At 40.0% G+C, this 21991-nt stretch overlaps 1 protein-coding gene across 4 annotated transcripts in view; it reads right to left on the reverse strand.

The window, feature by feature from the left end:
- LOC100118215 (leishmanolysin-like peptidase) overlaps positions 1–21991 on the reverse strand; it is a 260868-nt gene that overhangs the window by 234556 nt on the left and 4321 nt on the right. For all 4 annotated transcript variants that reach the window (XM_032599520.1, XM_016985169.3, XM_016985168.3 and 1 more), the window contains exon 2: positions 19592–20129. In XM_032599520.1, coding sequence (XP_032455411.1) covers positions 19592–19816 — 225 coding nt within the window. In that variant the 5' untranslated portion in view covers positions 19817–20129. The remainder of the gene's footprint in view (positions 1–19591; positions 20130–21991) is intronic.

The following is a 21991-nucleotide window of genomic DNA, read 5'->3' on the forward strand; positions in this document are numbered from 1 at the left end:
TCACGGCGTAGAAGCAAGCATTACCCGAATGGAGTCTCTTATTTATTTCGACATTAATCTCGTTTCTATCATTTATGGTCGTACCCAGATACCTGAATTCGCTAACCTTTTCAAAAGGAAAATTCCCAACTCTGAGATCTTCCTCCCCTCTGCAGATGCCTAGCTTATCCACAATCATGTACTTTGTTTTTGATTCACTCACTTCTAACCCTGTATACTCCACCGCTTTTATGAGGATTTCCGCGTTTCTTGCTACCGTTTCCCTACAATCCCCCAGTATATCCAAATCATCTGCGTAGCCTAGTATCTGCGTTGTTCCATTAAGCGTTGCGCCCATCTGGCTAACCTGCATTTTTCTAACGGCATACTCTAACGTTAAGTTGAACAGCACCGTAGAGAGCCCATCCCCTTGTTTTAAACCATCGCGTATCATGAAGGGTTCTGATACATTACCGCGTACTCGGACCTTTCCCGTGCTTCCGTTCAGACATATTTGAATTAATCTCACGAGTTTTATCGGTACACCGAGAAGTACTAGAATTTGATACATTTTGCTTCGCTTAATAGAGTCGTACGCTTTTTTAAAATCTATAAATAGTTGGTGTATGGTTTCGCAAAATTCCCACTTTTTCTCTAACAACTGTCTTATGGTAAACATTTGATCGCTCGTCGATCTGTTGCGCCGAAATCCGCACTGATAATCTCCTACTATATCTTCCGCGAATGGAGTGAGTCTAGCTTGTATTACGTTTGACAGAACTTTGTAGCACGTTGCTAAAAGTGAAATACCCATATAGTTATTGCAGTCTGTCTTATCTCCCTTTTTAAAAATCGGTATAATGATAGATTCCTTCCAATTTTCGGGTATTGTTTCATTTTTCCAGATGGCACATACTAGTTTATAGATTTTGAAAGTGAGCTCGACGCCCCCATATTTGAGTAACTCAGCTGGTATAGAGTCATTTCCCGCGGCTTTGTTGTTTTTTAGTTTTTTAATCGCGGCCTCTACTTCTTGGTAGCTCGGTTCCTCCACGTGGGTTCAGCAGTGTGAATTTCGTCCTCTAATTCTTCGCTATTTTCGTGCACGTTTAATAATTTATCGAAATAATTTTTCCACAGCGACAGTAATTCGTTGTCATTTTCAGTTGTCAACGAGGTCCCCGTTTTCGTCCTTCATCAATTGCGCTCTACTCCTAAAACCCTTTCTGATGGCGTTAATCCCTCTGTACATTTCGCGGGGGTTATTTTCCTTACTGTTAGTTTCTATTCTCCTAATAAGATTCTTTTGATACTCCCGCTTCTTATTTCTGTAGATCGCGCTCGTCTGTTTCCTTACGTTAGAATACTCTTCTACGGTCCTATCGCTTCTATTTTGTAAGCTATCTAATTTAGCCTTTTTGCGCCTTTCAAACCAGAGTTCGCACTCTTCGTCAAACCATGGTTTGCTCTTTGACTTTTTCTTTTTACCCAGTACTTTGTTCGCGGCCTCTTTTACCGTTTTTTCAATGTCCCCCCATAAGCTATTCGGTTCGTCATTCCCCTCCGGCGATGTGTTTGCTTCTTCAAGTGCCTGAAACCTGTTATTAATTTCTATCTGGTACCTAATTCGCTCTGTTCTATCTCGTAGTTTCTCAATATCGAAGCTTTCTACCTTGTTTGCTCGCTTACTATTTTGATTCGCTACTAGTCTAGCTCTTAATTTGGCTACTACTAGGAAGTGGTCCGAGTCGCTATCTGCCCCTCTGTAAGCCCTTACGTCAAGAACATTAGTATGACGTCTTTTTTCAATGAGGAAATGATCAATTTGGTTCTGTGTGGCCCCGTCCGGCGATGCCCACGTTGCCTTGTGTATGTTCTTGTGCTTAAAACACGTAGTTTTGATTATAAGATCTTTTGCCGCCGCCAAATTTATGACCCTAATACCGTTATCATTGCTGGCTTCGTGCAGGCTTTCCTTACCTATAGTAGGCCTAAACATTTCCTCCCTACCTATTTTAGCATTGAAATCGCCTAATACTATTCTTGTGTTGTAAGACGCGAACTGGTCGATTACCTGCTCTAAAGTTTCGTAATAGAGATCCTTAGCTTCTTCTTCTTTGTCCTCCGTAGGACAGTGTACATTAATAAATACATATCTATACCATTGACCTTCGATAATGATGTACGAGAGCCTATCATTGACGGATTTGAAACTTTTAACCGAATGTATGATGCTTTTGCTTACGAGAAATCCGGTGCCTAGAGATCCCCCACTCCCGGACCCATACAGGTACGTGAAGTTACCCGATGCTAATACTCCGCCATCTGGCCACCGCGATTCCTGTATTGCTACCAAATCTAGATTGTACCTATCAGCTTCCTTTACGAGTTCTTTAAACGCACCTGCTCTGTATAGACTACGAACATTCCAAGTTCCGACCCTTAAGTCCCTTTTGGTTCGGATTTGATTTTTTTGAGCCATGATGTTATGTTAAAGCCGCGCGCTTCGGATCCTGTTCCGATCGCAGGTGAGTCCACCGTTCTAGAGATGATAACCCCCATACCTCTCTAGAACTAAGTATGAGAGCTTTCCGACTTTGACGAGGACAGTGTCAATTCGTCGTCAGACACACTACGGTTTCATTCTCGCATCCTAACGCCCCCCTGCAAGGCAGCGCGCCTTCGCTGGCATCGTTACCGCGTAAGACCAGGTGACGAATCATTCTACACATCCCCTTTCGGGGCAGTTTTCATCGCTCCCGCATCCTCCTCGGCAGCAGGATTTTTACCCATTTTTGTAATGTGTGATGAAAGAGATACATTGAATATAGATTTATAATGAGATTGATATAAATTTATAGTAACCGACAATTTTATTATGTCGCTTTGATCACGACTCATTTACAGAAAACTTGGAAAACTAAGTCTACCATTAATTTCTGTTCACATTAGTAACGAGCAGAAAGTAAACGAGTACATTCACCTATAAATAACGTTTTTTATATTTCAGACATAAAATAAAAGAATAAAATAATTAATATACAACTCATGGTGCTATTATCGTGAAATATAAAATTATCATATTGTTGTCATTAAAAACATAAAGAATGGAGAAGTAAGTAATAATTATACGATTCTAGGATAGCAAACCATACGGCGCATGATTCACGATTTACTTAATTCGCACAATTTAAAAAGTAAAGTATCCCTTACCGACCAATAGAAATACACGGGTATAATTTGCTGCCAACTTCTCCCAAAGAGTTAAACGTACGGCGCAGATGATGTACATCACCTCCTGACGATAACTTGCACGCGTAATCGGGAATTCCTCAATGGCCTGCCACATGCTAATAGAGTATATAAGAGTATATAAGCGGGCAAAGTCGCCAGGGAGAAACGTAAGGCTTGCGGAAACTTTTTACGACGCCTTGTCGATAAAATACGTCCGCATCAATATAAATGTGGAATTTTACTCCATCATAAATACATCGAATCCAAACAAGGAGCTTTTTTACTTAGATCTCTTGCAAGAGAAAAATGAAGTTATGAAAGCGTCAAAACGTATTATTGGTGGACATGATAATTTTTTGTCTGCGTTGTTTTGTACATAAATACATTTGAAAATATATTGAACAATAAAGGTGGAGGAAAATAATGGTTTTTTGAGGCCGTATAGGTATACACAACCAATCAACCCTTGCATCATTCCTAACTAAATGATAAGGAAAAAGAGTAGTAGGCATTGTCAGTGATTAATGTGAAATTACAACTGTCGGTCGTACCGATGCAACACGCGTAAATAAAAAAAAACAAGACTTTTAATTTATAGAACTGAACAAACGGCGTTATATTTCATTGTTTTGTGGCTTTACAATATGGTTTAAGGTTTGCACGTTTTAAAGGTAAAACAATGCGTATTATGTCTACAAATATACTAGCATACTATATAATATAATATTTTACGTAAATTCTGTTCTTCTTATTACATTTATTTGAAAAACAGCAAAATGAAGCAACGTATATGTGAAAGAAAAAGTATCAAAGATTATACAACAAAGAGCAGCACAGAAACTAAATAGTGGTCCTCCAAAAAACCTGTCGCGACTTCAGCTAGCGAAAGCAGGACATGAACCATCATCTCTGCATTTCATTTTCTCCACTATCGCGATTCACCTAGAAATATAAAAAGAACAGAATAACTTGCGTACACACATATATGACGCGCACAGCTTCGCGAAAAGTTGCGTCGTGTCGAAAAAGTTAATCGCGGAACAAGTACAAAAGATGCCAGGGAAAAACGAGCGCGGAAGAAAGAAAAAAAGGAGAGGACTGCTGCTGCCTTGGCTGAATTTTTATTCCACGAAAAAGTTTTCGGGGACCGACTCATTTTCGCGGATGTCGGCGTCGATTGTCGCGGCTAGAGTCACGCGCGCGCACGCGTATACGGCAAGCAAAAGTTTTCGCGCGAAAATGCCGCGCGCGATTTACGTGTAACTTTGGGGCTTTCTCGGACTTTCGCCGTTGTTGTTCCCCGCCGTCCTTCTCTTCCTCGGACTTTCGCACTTTTTCCCTCCGATTCTACGGATCGCGTAATACTCGCGAGACGGAAACCACGTACTCACATAAATGTAAATTTTTTTTCCTTGCTTTGAATGAGGTGTATTTTAGATTTTTCGCCTAAGAGAAAACCTTCCAGCTCAGATTTATATCCGTTTAACGTTATTTTTAGTCTGCAAGTTCGCTGTTTTTGCATTTATAAGCATGCATTACTAAAACATTAACTCGAACATTTTATAGTAAAGATATAAAATTTTTACTGTAACGCAGCTTTTATCTTTACGTATGTAGGACGCACCTGCCAACCAGAACATGAGCGAAAATCAAGTTCAATTGCGAAAGCAATATATGTGAAAGAAGTCAATAAAAAACAAGCAATTAAAAATCGTTATAAAATCCGCAGACTCGTAAAACTTCTCGCGTTATTATTCTCAAACACCTTGAGGAAAAACATACACACGCACACAGCCATTTATTCAGGCACATGCTTTTGCAGACTTGCAATATCAGGAGTCTTATCATCATCTGCCACACGCAACCTCTAAACTGTCACCCCCACTAATTCGAAACCAGTTTCAATCTAAGGCGCCATATGGCAGACGATGAGCAGCGTTAGAAAGTCTCGGCGCTGTTACTCTCATCATCAAGAGAACACGAGTGCAACATCAAACAAACACAAAAGGCACGCGCGCTGCAGTGTGAGGCTTAGCGAGCGCACGCACACACATGCACGTATAACCTATTAATAACGGCGATACTTTTCAGCGTCAAGGTCAACGCCACTCTCTATCGGGCTTACTGACCGCATACATACCTGTGTGTATTATGCGGACACATAGCCGACCGCTGTTCAATTTTGTCCCACTGCTACGAAGTTTTATGGGTTGTAGAGACTGTAGTGCACGAATTAAGATTTAGACCTGGCTTAGGAATTCCTTGTCTAAAACAATGTTCTTTAGATACAAAGTAACGTTTTATTAATGCCAAGTTTTTCTACTGTACAATCTGCAATTCGATTCTATTCTGATATACATTAGGCGCTGTCATTGTAAATGAAAAATGTTTTTTCTTTTAATTAAATGCCATAAAGGGATTTTTTTTATTGATCAGTACTGTTTTAATTATTAATATAAGTTTGCGAATAGATTTATCGACTTTTGATTTGCGAAACGACGAATCAATCGTATGTACTCCAAATTTATCGCAGAAATAACCGCAGAGCGAATTTCGTGATGCAAAATTCATCCAGATTCGTAATAAAGCTACATCACTCAGAAGAATGATACTGCTAATTAAAAAAAAAAAAGAAAGGAAACATGTTCTAAGAATGAATGAATGAATGGCTCATGTATGATTTCATCGAATGTCACATTCTTTCACCACACTTGCACTGAAAAGCTGTTGTAACCCAAGAAATCAGAGCCTCAACGTCCGTATTATCCGCAGCAGCGCATAATTGCAACATTACCATCGTTAATTGCATCCTTGTGAAGGCTGCACATTCTTGCGTGCAAAACTCAGCGACATTTATTCGCTCTTCAATGTTTTTTTTTTAAATTCCAAGAGATCCCACATGGCGATTCCATAACGTCACTCGTTTCATACATCTCGGTAGCACTTCGATCGTCCATACCGTTGCCTATCCACAAGAGACCATATAAATTTGTGCACGTGTCTGCCATACGTGTACGACAAACCCGACGAGACAGTCGCGATCTGAGAGATAAACGCTTCGCTGCCTATACAGTCACGCCTCTCTCTCTCTCTCTCTCTCTCTCTCTCTCTCTCTCTCTCTCTCTCTCTCTCTCTCTATCTATCTCGCGCGCGCTCGCTCGCTCTCTTCATACAAACACATGCAGTGTCTGGTCTATAGGAAAGCACCTTCACCGTTCGCGGTATCACCTGTTTTACGTAGAAAACGCTGGACGCGCGCTTTTGTACGTGTGAGTTTGCAGCGCACTTTCTAATTATTGTTATTATATCGAAGCCGCGTTGACTTTTTTCGCGCATAAAAGTCTGGGATGCCTGCGTTGAGCTCGTTTTTTGGTGAAGGGGTTATTTTATCTTAATGGTTTTCCGGATGGATGATGACTGGCTGGTGATTTTTCTAGGCTACGCCTGAGTTTTTGCAGGCGGAACTTGGCGGTAGGCAGGAAGACGCGATTATGCATTCTCAATGCTAGAATGATTGTGCGTAACATGTAAATGTTTCCGTATGGTAGAAAATTTAATTAATTGAATTATGTGCCTACATCGGAAAACAGTGTTAAGTACACGTATGTTATTGTAATGACTAATATTACTTTTTTTAAAGTGATTAATTTTTTATATATGCGCTAATTAATAACAGTTAATTTTGAAATGGTAAAAAATAAGCTCAAACATAAATGTCCTTCTTGAGTTCCTGCCAGCGCCGAGAGATTTTTAAACTCCCGCACGTGAAAATTTACTTTTTCCGTCTACACCTAACTTGCGCACTTGAAAGACGGTTTCGTCGGTCACTCCTCTCAGTGCACTCAACTCGGTAATTAAAACGGCAACCTAAAACAGTAATATAACTAGCGGCGGCTAAAAGGCCCCGGCATTTTCCACCTGCAAAAAGAGAATCCCAACAAACGGCACTACTCTCTCTTCTTGTAATCGAAAATTAAAATACACAGCCACATTTTATCCTGGTCTTAACTATCGGACGTTTACCTGTCGATTCAACAAGCAGTGTTACGCGAGCAGATTAAGTAGTTCCTTAGTCAGCAAAAGGTAAATCCGCTGACTGCCGTCAAAGCGGAGTAGTGAAAATTAGCGTAAATGCTAAACCGAAGTCAAGCTTTCGACGACCGTTGACCATTGACGCTCAGAGAGTTAAACCACGACGGTAAAAGTTAGATTTTAACATAAACGATTCGAAAATCATTTTTAGAAGTGACTTTAATTTATTTCAAAACTTTATGGATGTACAAAATTCAGCAATGTCTGTATATTGAAATAAAATAATATTCTGTGCGACCCAGACGTCTGCTCACCTCAATTAATCATCAATTGTATTTACTTCTAGGATATAGTTGACTGTTTAAAATTAAAGTACAAATTTTTCATTTAATTTTGCAAAATGAACGTGAAATTTGTGGATAAAAGTTCCCATGACCTACTTTTGTATGAGATTATGAATTAAACTTCAACTTCTCTCTTATATATAAAAAGAGAAGATTCATGATTACTATAGCTTGTTAAAAATTGCAACAAAATCACTTACTCGGCTTAAGATTTTCGCAAAGTACAACACATCCGCATAAGTCAAACTCAGAACCAAGTTCTTTAGCCGACACATACAACGTATTTAACAATTCCACGTTCCTTAAATGCATTACTTCCGGCCTGCATCTTCTTCCCCCAACAATGTCTTCTCTCTGCGGTAATTATTTCACGCTGCGAGTCAGCAATTCGATCCAGCCAAGCGTAAATTTTACCTACTGTAACTACGCGATTGCTACTGTTGTTTTTGTTGTTATTGTTATACACTACGCCACGAGCTATTTTCCGCTTGCCTGCGTGTGGGTACGTTGGTACTTTCGACATTTTTAGGCGCGACTTGCGCAAAAGAGGTGTCTCTCTTTCTGCGTCTACGTTTCCCAATGCAAGTAGTTGAGACACTATATATGCCGTTGCGATAATTACGCTTATATTGGGAAAATTGTCAAAGGGAACTGGTACGGGGTTAATCGATAAAGCGTGTTTGTCAGATTGATTCGATCGATCTGCTGATATAAGTTAAATAAACCGGCATGTTCATCGTGCGCGGACACATGTGCAATACTTCGTTGCTAAATGAAGAGCATTCATTATGCAAAAGACTCTTATAGTTATTTTTTCGAATTATTTTTACGACAGACAACGCAAAAATTAATAATTCAAAGGGCAACTTTAAAACGTTTTATGATTCCTTTTTTTTTATTTAAAATGCTATGAAGTAGTACGCATTGTACAGTAAAAGCGTAACTGAGCAATATCTGATGAAAAATGCATAAAATAATAGTCGATATTTTTTATGAGAGTTTAAAAGCAACCATTAGAAAAACAACCAAGTAAGACTGTGGTTTATTTATGGTTTTTGATCTTTCATGAAGTTGAAAATGGAAGATCGCCTGATTACACAACGTTTATGAAAGTAAATGAGGAAAAGCAACTGAAGGCATAACAAAAGGTAATTTATCTCATCAATCGGAAAAAAGTAATGATTCAGCAGAAAAATTATTAGGTACCGGAATATAGAAGAAATGGCAATAATGGCTTAGCTCTATTAATTTTCATGAGAATGTAAAGCTAGCGATACCGAAAATAGAAAAGCCAATGATAGGCACGATTGTACGTGTTTTACAAACATCAGCCACCGTAAAATCTTATGTTTGACAAACGCGAGCATCTATCGAAAGGACAATCAATGCACATAATTATGTTTGTGTCTATGAGGTGATTAATGAAAAAGTTGACTCTTCGAAGATCAAAATAAAACTTTGAAATAACTTCGCAATGCATATCATTAAATTCCAACAAGATGAAAGATAATAGTAGTTATTTCTAATAATTGATCACGAAACGTCTAACCGAGTAATTGGTATACGATGATGACGAAAATACGCGACTTCGAGAAGCAAAAGGTTGTGCAACAATTTGCATTTATTTGTCCATTATAAATTAATTAGATGATAGCTATAATTTTCAGTTATGAACCGATAATCACTTTATTGCTGCACAAGAATGCGAAATGTCAGTCACCGTATGGAACTCTAACACATCATATAATCATCAATAAAGAGCCACGATACATTTCAAATGCAATCAAATTTTTTTAAATCATCTCCACGAAAATTGCTCATACAAGAATAGAACGTCACGGGTGATTCGCATTTTAACTCGCGCCATTATGAAATCGGGTCTTCGGCGCGCGTAATTTGTCAACATCCGCGTTCCGCTTTCCCGAGCCGTTGACATCGATCGGGTAGACTCTCTCGATGTGCTCTTGTGTTTCGTTCTGCAGCAACCGTTGCTTGTTTTTTTCCAGCGGCAACATACGAAGCGTAAAAAGCGAGCGCGAGTAGAGAGGCTTTTTATCGGATTTTGCGGACGCCGCATCTCGTCTATGCTTGACACTGGTTCTCTCTCCACAGCTACACTGCAACCTCTTCTCCTAGCGTGATGGATGAGCGAGCCCATGTCGACTTTGCTAAATCAGGAAGTCTTTCATTCGGCCGTTTGTTAATCTTGAAATACCGGAGAATGGGAAATATTCGTATTCGACGATTTTCTTGATTTATTGCAATAGCTGATGGTATTGTATGCTTGATAGAGAAAAAATATGATGCATAGTAATATATGTATAGGAAGTATTTTATGTGACTTGAGATTATAGTATGAAAGTGCGACGCCTTTTTGTTTTCGAACTGCTTGAATTACTTTTTTAATTGATAGACTTTTTATTGCGCCACTGATTGACACGACCTTAATGGCCAAAGTTTCTTGGCGCAGTTTAAAAGTATAGCCAATCAAAACAATGACTAATTAAGCAAGTTTTGAAAGCAGTCAGGGATTTCTCATATAAAACTTGAGATTTATCGACGCGCAATCAGGTCAGTTATTCGATCTCAACATTTGTACATTGTCCTTAAAATTTGCATGATCAATAATTTTAGTCTGATGGCAATGACTTTATACATTAGTTTTCATACCTCATTAAAATTCGCTTAACCCATAGCCCAGAATACCACGTACCCGCATGAAAATTGTACCGGCTTATCTCAAGATCGACCCAGAATACCCCGAAAATGTGTCTGCGCCCAGGCAAAACTTTAACCTCGACTTTCTCTGAAAATTCGTTCTACCCAATTTCCCGCTTATCATACACCCGCAAGCATAATAAAGAAGGCGAGAGCGCTTGTATGTTTTTGGTCAGACACCGTGTCTGCAGGAGATGTTGTGGTGGGAACGGAGAAAAAACACTTGCGCACACACACAAAGAAGAGAAGCGCCGCGAGACGCTCACGCAGCACAAGCCGATGGAAATGCGCTGAAAGTAGCTCAAGCTTAATGTTCTCAAAGCACGTGTTCTACGAACGGTTAATATATGCCAAAACAACTGGATTCTCGCGTGGAAAGCGAATGAGCGATCTTATTTCGCGTGGATAATTTTTTGACGAACTGCCGCTATTTGTTGATAACGCTTTTATATTACCGGTTAGAATAAAAGCGAGTTGATAATGCTTTCGTAATTGTATACAATGTTCGGAAATCATCTTAGCGAATTCATATACGCGAAAATACATAATTATCCTATAATGTAGGGTATAAATGTTACGTAAAACTTTCAAGTCACAGAATGAAAACAAAGTATATCCTATTAATTTACATAGAAATGAGGTTACAGTCAAATGATTTAATTTATTTTGCATTCTATATCTCGCTTTGCACTTTCACTCGTTTTAAAGTATTTCTGAATGAACTACTGTAAATATTCCTTTCCAGCAAAACCCATTACTTGCCTCTGCTGAAAATTCACAAAATGAATTGAATTAAAAGGAGCGATTGCAAAAAGAAAAGGAATAATTCTTGGGGAGGTACGTACGGATTCAAAAAAACTCGGTAATACATTTATTAAATCTCCATTAAGTTAAATAAAAATTTCAGCGACGCGTTAAACGTAATCGCATTATGGGGTTTGCCATTAGCCAAGTTTAGTATAAATAAGGAAAACACCATCGAATACTTGCGGAATTCACAAAGTTAATCCGTCGAGGCAAAGTTGAAGTCGTTACGATGCTCGCGCATGAAAGTAGCGACGACTATTTTGGAAAGCAGTAGAGTATTATTAGCCTTGGGTGGCAGTAAAAATTTACGAGTGCAATTTAGGCTTAAGTATGATTTTTACGATGATGAGGAAGTCGTGAATGGAGTTATTAAAACTCGTGTGTGCGGCCTGCCTGGTCCTAAAATACACTCAGGCAAATACGTATGTTTTTTCGCTCATTGTTTAATGTGCTTTAATAGGTCGAAATCGAATTTGCGGTCGTCAATTTAGGACGTGTGCTGCGCACGAATTTTCACGTTAACGAGAGCCTTACGTAAAACAGTCTCGTGCGCATATAGAAGGTGAGATACACAGTGAAAATATTGAGAGTACACTGAGAGAAAAGAATCCTTGTCGCAAAGGATTCGTGACTTAACCACAGCTTAATTTTCATGTAATTTCTGCAAACAAAAATTTCTTCATAGTAAGAAAAGAATTCTTAACTATTAAGGATTTAGGAATTTTTGAGCGATTGTGGCGCACTGTCGGTAAAAACTTATCGACCGAGTGCAGCAACAGCGCGACTCGTCGGCACGTGACTACGCGAGGCGTCGAAACGTGTCGGCTGCAATCGAAGACCCGTACATGCGTTTATACTATTTCACGCGTGATATGCTTTTTTTACGTACCTGGAAGAAAGCATATTGATGCACAACATTTAAAATATCGTAGGGCTTGTTTGATGAAGTCAAAGATTCTGTATGCATAAATACTTTTGTGATAGTTTCATGCACACCGAAAAGTGGGGTTATGTGTAAGGCTTAGTGGTCAAGTCGTTCGTCTACTAATCAAAAAGTCTTGGGTTCGAGCCCACGTCTTGGCGGTTTTTTTTTACAATTTTATTTCAACCCTGATTGAACTTTGAAATCTAGCACAGAATTCAATCTGAAATCAACGCTGAATCCACGTTGCGTTTTCGGACAAATTCAATGCTGTTTCAACGTTGATTCAACGTGGATTCAATATTGAATCAACGCTGATTTCAGACTGAAATCAATATTGAAATCAGCATTGAATCAACGTTGATCGTTTTGACGGGGATATTCGTATGATACCTATAGTCATTCGAATATATCTTGCAAAAACAAAGAATCTTTCAACATCGAATAGTCTCAGAGCGATACTAAATGATAATAAGAAGTGAAAACAAGTAATTATAAAGTGCTGATTTTACGTCGATGGAAAGAAAGTTACGAAAATTCAAAAACCTGAAAACCTAACTGTTAAGACGCTTGGATTTGTCCATATTTTAATCCAATTTTCTTAACAGTTAAGAATTCTCCTTTGTGTCAAGGATTATTTTCTCTCAGTGATACGAACAGCGTTGAATCGAGCGGCGCCTAGAATTCGTTTGCCCTTTCGGCAGAGAAACTCGATTTAAACCTTTAAATTCAATCTGTCCGACTGTATTGCTTTAAGAGAAATCAGATATGGAAGTTATTGTCCGATTTCACGAGGTCAGCGCTGACGCTGCCAGGCGTCGAGAAAAAAAGGGTCGGTTTTACAGGTGAATGGCAGGTTTAACACTCTTCTTATGTCGGCACTCGAGCAATTTATTTAGAACCGATTATTTCGACGATTGAGTTATACAATACCGATTTCAGCGCCAATTTTAGAGAACTATTTATTACTGCGATACTTTCCTCTTTGTTGTCCGCAATTACACGAGGCACTATAATTTACACACTATACGTATCCGCCCCGCCGAAAAGATACTCTAATTAAAGTTATTTATTTTTCTCGTTACACTACAGTAACACCGTTGGAACTAATCGTGCAGCGATTTAAAAAAAAATGGTTACAGCCGGTACAAAAAAGATCTTAAATTCGGCTGACCTAAACTCATCTACTGTTGCGGAAAGTTGTTGGTAGCCGACTTTTCTCAGTTGAAAAAGCTACTTTTATATGTAAAATTTACACGGCAAAACGAGTTTTTACCGATTAGTAGTTTCGATACAATTAGCCGTGCTCTGTCTAGTTTTGCCGCTAGCCAGGAACCAGTTTCAACTGTCCGCAAAAAAGAAATATTGAACCCTTTCTAAACAATGCGTTATCTGTAGGACTGCCTTCAATCTCCCTAACTAACAATAGACCACTAAACGCTATTAGTCCGAGGTTTACACTTATGAGAGGTTACGTCCTTAATGTGTGTTCGCGATTTCCTTTTTCCTTCACTGAAAACGTTGTAGCGTTGTTGTATTTATACGCAAAGCAAATCCTTCAATTACGACCTACTTACTTATCGAGCATACAATGCACACATTTATACAACGTAGAGAGCGTCTTAAAAGCCGGAAGGCATTATTTCGCACCGAGTTCCGCGCAGCCAGCGCTGGAGGAGTGTCCTAAAAGCCCGGAGAATATGTAAACCGCCACACGCAGCCTGTAAGCCATCGCTCGTGCGCAAAAAAGCGGATGAACCTCAAAAAAACAAGCCCTTAAATGCATCCGCCAAAACCTGACCGCGACGTCCGACACACACGGTCACGTGATTCACGTCGGGAGCACCGTTCCGCAGGAAAAGCCATGCTTCCGCGCGCGAAATTTATATACATGCGCGCGGAGGTTAGAGGTGCTTTGCGTAATTACGCCGGCCATTCGAGCGTGAACTGCCAAAATAAATATGCTGTGGCTGTACGAGAATGGTTTATACCGGCTAAATATGTGCTAAGCCGTATCTGCGGCATACAGCCGCACAATGGCACACGCATAACGAGCGCCGCACGTGAGCTGGAAATTTTCGCGCGCACTCGTTAAGAGGAGGGAATATGACCGGATTCTTGTTTTTCGGTTTCTGAATTTTTAGAGCTCGCTCGCTTTTGTTTCGCGGGCTGCTTATGAAGCCGAGGGTAATTTTTCTCAGAGGTGCGCGCCTCGGCATACAGTGTGTCGGCGGAGATTTACGAGCTGGTCTTATTTGCGTTAATGCGGCCTGAGAAGAAGTTTAGCGTAGCTATTATGGGGAAGTGTGTGAAATTGCAGTCTAGATTCGACGCGCGCAGCAGACTTTAATTGAAAAATGCTTCAATGTACTTTTGCGAGGTAGCTTTGGCTCAATAAGTCATGATCGATATATTTATTAGGTTTAGTGTACCAATATCGCGGGAATAGAGATATACATATATGATACGAGAAGCACTGAGAAAAATTTTTCGATATCGAAATGCACTAAGGTAATCATTCATTGCAATTAGAAATTCATAGAAACTTTCTTACACGACAACAACATGTGTGCAACTGATCGTAACCTAAAAAATTAGCAGCCTGCTGCAGCAAGTTATTTATAATCTTCTAGCATGACACGCGGGAACATTATCTTCAGTGAAAGTAGAACCATGTATAATTCGAGATATCGTTGCCTCTCGTATACTGGATTTCAATTTCGTTCGAGCCAACATTTCACGAATTCAAAATCGAAAGACATGTCACTTGAACTTCATTCTTAACGCAAATTTACTTCAAATCATCAGGCATTGACTAGATGTTGATTACACGAAACCGATATGCTGAAGCTTCAAGATCACGTTCAATCGTTTGGATCTTCATGAGCGGTACGTAAGCGCACGTGTATAATATTATAAACACACGTTCCGAGGAGAACCGCGCCGTGGAAATCGGAGCATGACACGTTCAACTGATTACAGAGCAAACGCAGAGACAACTGACAGATCGAAGATTGCGATCATGTGTTTCTTGGGCTATATATTCAAAGCAGTTTCCTATTTGCAAATTTGACGTATCTACAGAAATAATACACGAGTCTGTTGGTAAAGAAGCTGAGAGGAAGTACTCAGCATGATTCATCTGTGCAGAATAACTGAAAAAAAGTTCATACATCACACCATGAAGATTTCCCGCACTTGTTTTTTCTTCAGTACGCTCGAGACACACGCACACGTTCTAACTTCGAAATAATTACACAAGTCTATTTATTCATCATTTAATTTGCGTCCACCCGCTTCATCTTCATTCATCAACCGGATACATTTATGCAGAAAATATGACAAGTTCTGACATTAAAAATATTTATTAGTTTCATTTTGAAATACAACCAAGAAACGCGGAACATCGGCACATCAGAGTCGACAACAATATCGATATCCAGAAAGCATCCGAAAAGCATCGTCAAGGACACTTTTGCTCGACGTCAGTTCCAGAGGCACAGTATCGGGGCGATATCATTACCGCACGCGCAGCTATCGTGGACCGTTCCACTTTCGAATTCCTCTAACGACACCAGCAAGTGCAGACAAGCGCACGCAGCAGCAGAGCGACAACTTGCGATGGTTGTAAAACGCGAAACGCTCTTTAACCTCCTTTTTCACCGTAAATCCTCGGGACCACCACCAACCCCCGTCGAGTCGTGAGTTTTTCTTCTATTTCCCTTATCGATTCTCGAGTGCTGCTACTGCAGCTTTACGAGGCCGCGGCCGAGAAGAAGCAGATATATTGTATACATACCGACTTGCGTCGGCTGCTCTGCCGTACCGACTCGAGCCTTCGCGCTCTTTTTTATATTTATGACTCGCTTCGATATTCTTCCCCGAGGGGGGCAACTGTTCTGTTTCTCTCTTTTTTTCCTCCATATATTTACGAGATCCTAAAATTGGCTTCTGTAATTTTAATTCACCGGAGAGGCTTTTTAAGGATCCCCCGGTTATGCAAAGCGATGCGCAGTTGTTTATCGATTCTATCTTACCGACGGTGCTGTGCACTTCGATGATGCATCGTTTTCTTACGATACGCAGCCTTCGAGAATTCGTAAGGGGATGCTAGAGAGTTGCAAATGCGCCTCGGGCGATGCAAATTTATGCATAACACAATGTTATACAAAAGCTTTCATAATCGCACGATAAAAATGTGCATTCACGACTCTTGCGCGAACCTCGGAAAATTATACACGTCGGCGGCGCAGTACTCGAACGACGCCGAGAATAAGAGAGGAATCGCTCGCTTGTGAAACCTCGAGCGAGCATTAGACATATAGAAAACATCATGTCGAACAGAGACAGCCCTTACAAGATCACGCGCATAAATCTAGCAAGGAAATATGCGTGAAAAAAATGTCCTCTCTCTATCGCCTCTCTGAGATCCTTTCGCGTGATCTTGAAGATTCTGCAAGATCTTGAAAAGCCGGTAAAAAGTTCTTAACTGTAACGAGATGGTTTGCTGCAAGTGTTGCGCTCGCTGAGTAAAATAAGTTTTTGTAGGGGAAAACGCTCCCATTTTCATAACTATTTCTATGGCTCCATCAAAGCTTATTGCGTTCGGGGGGTATGCGATATCAAGTACCGGCGAATTTTACTTTCGTTTCACGAGCGCTTTACATTTTTTTCATTAGGCTCATTTGCATAATGCATCTTAGTCGCGAGGTTTCATTCCTTGCGCGCAGTTTTACCCTATATTAGAATATATACACTCTGTGCGGACGGAACAGCAAATGCGTTTCTATCATTTTCACGGAAAGTGGCTCGAATTAAAAGGGGATGTATAACGTTTTTACCAGATGTATTTAATCGACAAAAGTAATCCTTCCATCATTACCGCAAAATAAATTTAAACTCTAAACTGAAAATGCTTTCCTGCGAAGAGTTTCTCTTTCTCTCTTGTTTTTCCGCAGAAATAAATATATTATTTGTGCAATTTCCAAGTATTTATATCGCCCCCGACGACTAACCTATATGATTTCTGCGTCACCCAGAAACTTGCTTTCAATTTTCTTTTCTCTACTGGAAATCAAACTAGCTTAGTAACGAGTTCTGCTCATAAAAAATATAGAAAGTATCTCGTACACGGGTCAAAAGTTCATATTAACTTATTTGATAACGTCTCTCGTTCTAGAATAAGATTGAAAAAAGTAAGATTTTGATTGAGAGTCTCAAATTCTACAGAAAAATGAGAAACCGAGGAAAAATCAGAAGAGTTGCAGCGAGGGAACGGCGTCGTGCACATATCGATTGCCTGCGCCAAGAGACGTAAACAAAAGTGACAGTATATCGTCCGAGGGAGCGCGACAGAGACGGAACGATGTGCTGGAAGCACGTGACCACTACAGTGGGTACCAGCAGTAGCAGCAGCAGCAGTGTATATAGAGGCAGCGCATCTCTCTCTCTCTCTCTCTCTCTCTCTCTCTCTCTCTCTCTCTCTCTCTCTCTCTCTCTCTCTCTCTCGGCACGAGTCTGGCCTAATTTCACCGCGGCCGGCGTCCTTCGTGTACTTGGCGCAGGCGCAAGAGCGCGACTATATCAGGCACATGAACTCGCTTAACCTCGAATCTTGGCTTTTTTAAACGGTGGGCCTGGTTCGACTGGATGGGAGCCTGGTTTTTCCGGTGTTTCCGAAAATGGACTATGACGCGTGGAATTTTTGTCAGCTCCACGATATTTGCAGAGGTTTCGACGATACTTTTGACGGAACGTTCTTCATACGCGTTAAAAGAAAAATAATAAATTAGCAATGAAGCGTTGCAGCATTGAATTTTTAAATAGTTTTCAAGTGTACCAGAACTAAGCGCAATAGTGAAGTTGATTTTGACTTTATTAGCTAGAAGATTATGCAGTTAATTCTTTGATATTTCATCATCATCTTTATTAAAGAGAAATATGGCAAAGATTGTCGACGAGTGAACATTAGAGAGGCTCGTTTATCTTAATCTGTCCCATGCCTCGTCATTAATTATACCTCTTAGCGGCACTATTTTCACAGTCGAAAGCGGCAGAAATGAATTCCAGAAGCACTGAATCATCATCATGAAAAAAGAAAATAAAACAAAACTGGCGCATTCGCGCGAGGCGCAGAATCCGTCATCACACTGAGCCGTCCCTTTACGCAATAAATTGCAATTATTACTAACATTCGTTGCGCTTTTGATCAGTGCAACAATGATTTGAATTTGAAATACAGGAATCGAAAAAAAAGTTTCATTCTCTTCACATCCAATTAATTGTGCCCGCGCGCCATTCTGAAACGTAAACATTGCATCAGTTCGTACTTTGCTTCGTTAAAACTTCAAAGAAGAAAAAGCAACGAAACTTTAGCGCCAAGCGAACCGAGCTAAGAAACAAACTGCACGAGAACACAAAGACATAAATATTCCCAACAGACCTTCCTGCAGAGCTAACCCTATACGAAGAAGTCAAAACTTCACTATTCCTGCGAAAATCATGCATTATGTATCCCGTCCCGACTCGGTGCTATGGTAACGATATTCGTAATTATGAAAAATGTCGCGCGTCTGTTTGTTTTTTCGTGGACAAAGGATAAGCGAGACAACAGCGAGGACATTTTCCCGGAAGAAATCGCACAAGCGTTAAACACATCGTACGCGGGCAGTGTATCGTTTCGGTCCATCGATGAAAAACGGCACACACGCGCACATGAGACACAACACTGGCTTGATTGTTTTGTTTTGCTGTACAAATTTTGCACTGACGCCTATTTGTTATGACAATAGATAAAAATGCACAGCAGAGTGCTTTTAAAAGTCGTTACTTACTTTCAACTGGCGCACAACAATGGCCAGTGTCTATATCGACGGAAACGGAAACGAGATTGTTTTTTTAAGTGAGAAAAAGTTCGAAGAGAGAAAATAAAAGCAGCGACGTGTCTAGCTCTTATAGTTTATAAACAATCGGTCTGGCGAATACAGAATTCTATGACTTCCGCCCTGCAATATTCACAACACGCGAGAAGCATCGGTTTTTTGCAACGGCTATAATGCGTCAGTCAGATGCACAACATTCGCCGAGCAGTGCGATTAACATATAAATTCGATTAATGCGACTTTCGAAACAACTCTCAATTTTAGATAAAAAACGACCACAAAACAATCCTTGAAAAGACGCTCGAACTTATCTGCCGGGAATTTCAAAATAACAACGCGTAGCCTTGGCACCTCTAAATAACGAAGGCGAATCACCAGCCAAATTGGTTCTCACTATACTATACATTATCTCCACGCGCGCGTCACTCATCGCGTCGTTTCAAATCCTATATCCCCAACTGACAGCTCTGGCGTGCATCTATAGGCGCATACATCACACACATCAAATCACGATCGTCCTGTGTTCACGTCCTGTGTCCACAGGCCCGCGATCGCGTGCGACGTTCGCTGTCAGCGCGCGTTCTAGGTTATGTCGACAGCCTGGTCAACGTCTTGGCTGCATATTAGGTACTCATGAGAGAAAAAACATCGCCGGAAAGAGCTGTGCGACTGACCTCGTGTGCTCTGGGATGTCGATGACTGCAGTGCCGGTGCTCGAGATGTTCCAGCAGTGCCTCGGCGCCTTGCAGCGAGTCTAACCTCAATGCGCCGAGAAAAATCAGCGCCAGCATCATCGGGACAGCTCGGGCCGACTTGATTCCCGGCAGGAAGCTTCGTCTGGAGGAGCTACACTCGATCTTCGGGGCCTCGGGGCCCGGCGTCGCGCGCGAATTCGTCATTCCAGCCACCGTCGTAGGAGCGGAGGAGGAGCGGCAGCGAGCTCCGCGCGCCGCGGAGTCATAACCAACACTGGCGGCGCGCGGCCTCGCGCGGACCTTAAATAGGCGGCGCCTCGGCTGCCACTGAACTGATCCTCGCGTGCTGCTGGCGATGCCGCCGTTGCCGCCGCGGCTGCGATGCGCTCCTGCGCCGGCGCCAGGACGAATTCGCGGAAATGGTGGGGATCGCCGTGGGGTGGCTGTGGGTGGTTAAGCTGCCACTGCTTATACGGCTCCTGATGCTGACGTTGCCGGCGAGAGACATCGGACGGAGCTGAGAACAGATAAGGTGCACCGGGGGTGCGTTTGAGAGAAAAATACTTGCTTTTTAGCTGATTGGCGCGGGATTCGGCTGGTTTTTCTCTTTAAAAGCTTGAAAAACAAATTTAATAACATAATCATTTCTTTCAACTATGCGACAATAACTTTTCGACAACTGAATAAAAGAGCGATTGTTTTTTCACATAATACGATATAAACTTTAAGCAGGTTATATTTTAATAATGAATGAGCTAATAACTTTAAATTTTGTACATTTATTATTACCTATTGCGTCAATTTAAATTATATAACTTAATATTAAACTCCGTCACAAACCGTGAATAGATATATTGATTTCGATTAATATAATTAGATGGTATTATACTGTGAATTATTTCCGAACTACAGTTCTATATGTTAATTATGACTAATGGAAATAAATTCGTTATCCATTAGGATAATTGAATTATGTTTTGAACCATGCAGAGCTTTTTGTGTAAACTAATGGGTTAATGAGTTATGAAAAAGTAAATTTACAATATTCGATATTTTTTTAAACTTAATTGATTTTGTTTTGAATGAAATATCGATTCAATACGGTTACGAAAATTATTGTTGAAAAATTTGCACTATATTCTCGTGTCATACGTCGTTGTCCTTTGATCATAGTGTGGCATTTAGCACGTTCACTAAATGTTTCTGGTGTTACTATGGCGCCGTGCAAAAAGTATAACGACTTATAAGGGCTTCTTATTATGTCACTTGTATCGTAATTTACTAATAATGAGCTGGCACAGAACGGTAAGTAAGGATTTTACAATTAACTAGTGTACATTATAGAAGCTATTTTTAAAGTGTCCACTAGTTAGCTCTCTTTGCAGCTTTTCCTCGGAGTAGCGTTGGCTATAAAGGCAAGTACGATTTAAACAGAACTTTGAGACATTCGCTTTATATTGCACGATGTTCGTACGGAAATCACGCGTTTACGTAGCTGGAAAATTATTATATTATGGTAATAAATTTTATATTGGAATCATAAATTAGTTTGGGAAGAATATTATCATCTTCAGCATATTATACCCCGGAATAAAAAACGATAAATATATGATTAAATATGAGATAAATAAAGAGCTAGTATATATAGATGATAAATTTAATATAGATGCTTTATTTTAATAAGATGAATTTTGATACAGCTCTAGCAAAGTAAATGTCGCTCTGGATTTTATAATTAAACATGGTAAAACAGCCTCTCTAAATATATTTCGAAATATTTCAGTTCATATAGTGGTGCAGCATAACTACATGTATACCTATAGTTCGACTTTTATACAGAATACAAAAAAGTATTATTGAATCCCTATACGATGAGACAAATCGACAAAGTAGAATTTACTGTACACCATAGTAATTTGAAATAAAAATGTAATTGTTAAAATACTATACTTTTTTAGTAGAACTATCCGGGTGTATATCCTATAGGTTATTTTAATCCGGAAATCACTAAACCTTAATCCATTAACATTATCAGTTTGAGGTTTATTGTGCCAACATAGAAGAAAGCTATTTGATTGTATGCTGATATCGGTATAATAAAATTAAAAGGACGCAGAAAATTTACTTTATAATAAATTAATATTGGATCTGTATTGTGTCTACGGCAATAAGGAAGTTTTCCGAGAAAATACATCCGTGTAGAGTTAATCTATGTCTTTAATATTTGGAGTTACTACAGTAGCGGCGCTCGGTTTCGTGTAAGTGAGATGTAAAAATATAATGTCGAAATCTGGAAGTTTCCAGTTTAAAGCAATAGTTCGTCAGCGCGGTTTGGTATAGCGTCATGTATAAACGATGAGTAACGTGTCATTTGCAAAT

The sequence above is a fragment of the Nasonia vitripennis genome, chromosome 4, assembly GCF_009193385.2.
Source record: "Nasonia vitripennis strain AsymCx chromosome 4, Nvit_psr_1.1, whole genome shotgun sequence".
NCBI classification, from domain to species: domain Eukaryota; kingdom Metazoa; phylum Arthropoda; class Insecta; order Hymenoptera; family Pteromalidae; genus Nasonia; species Nasonia vitripennis.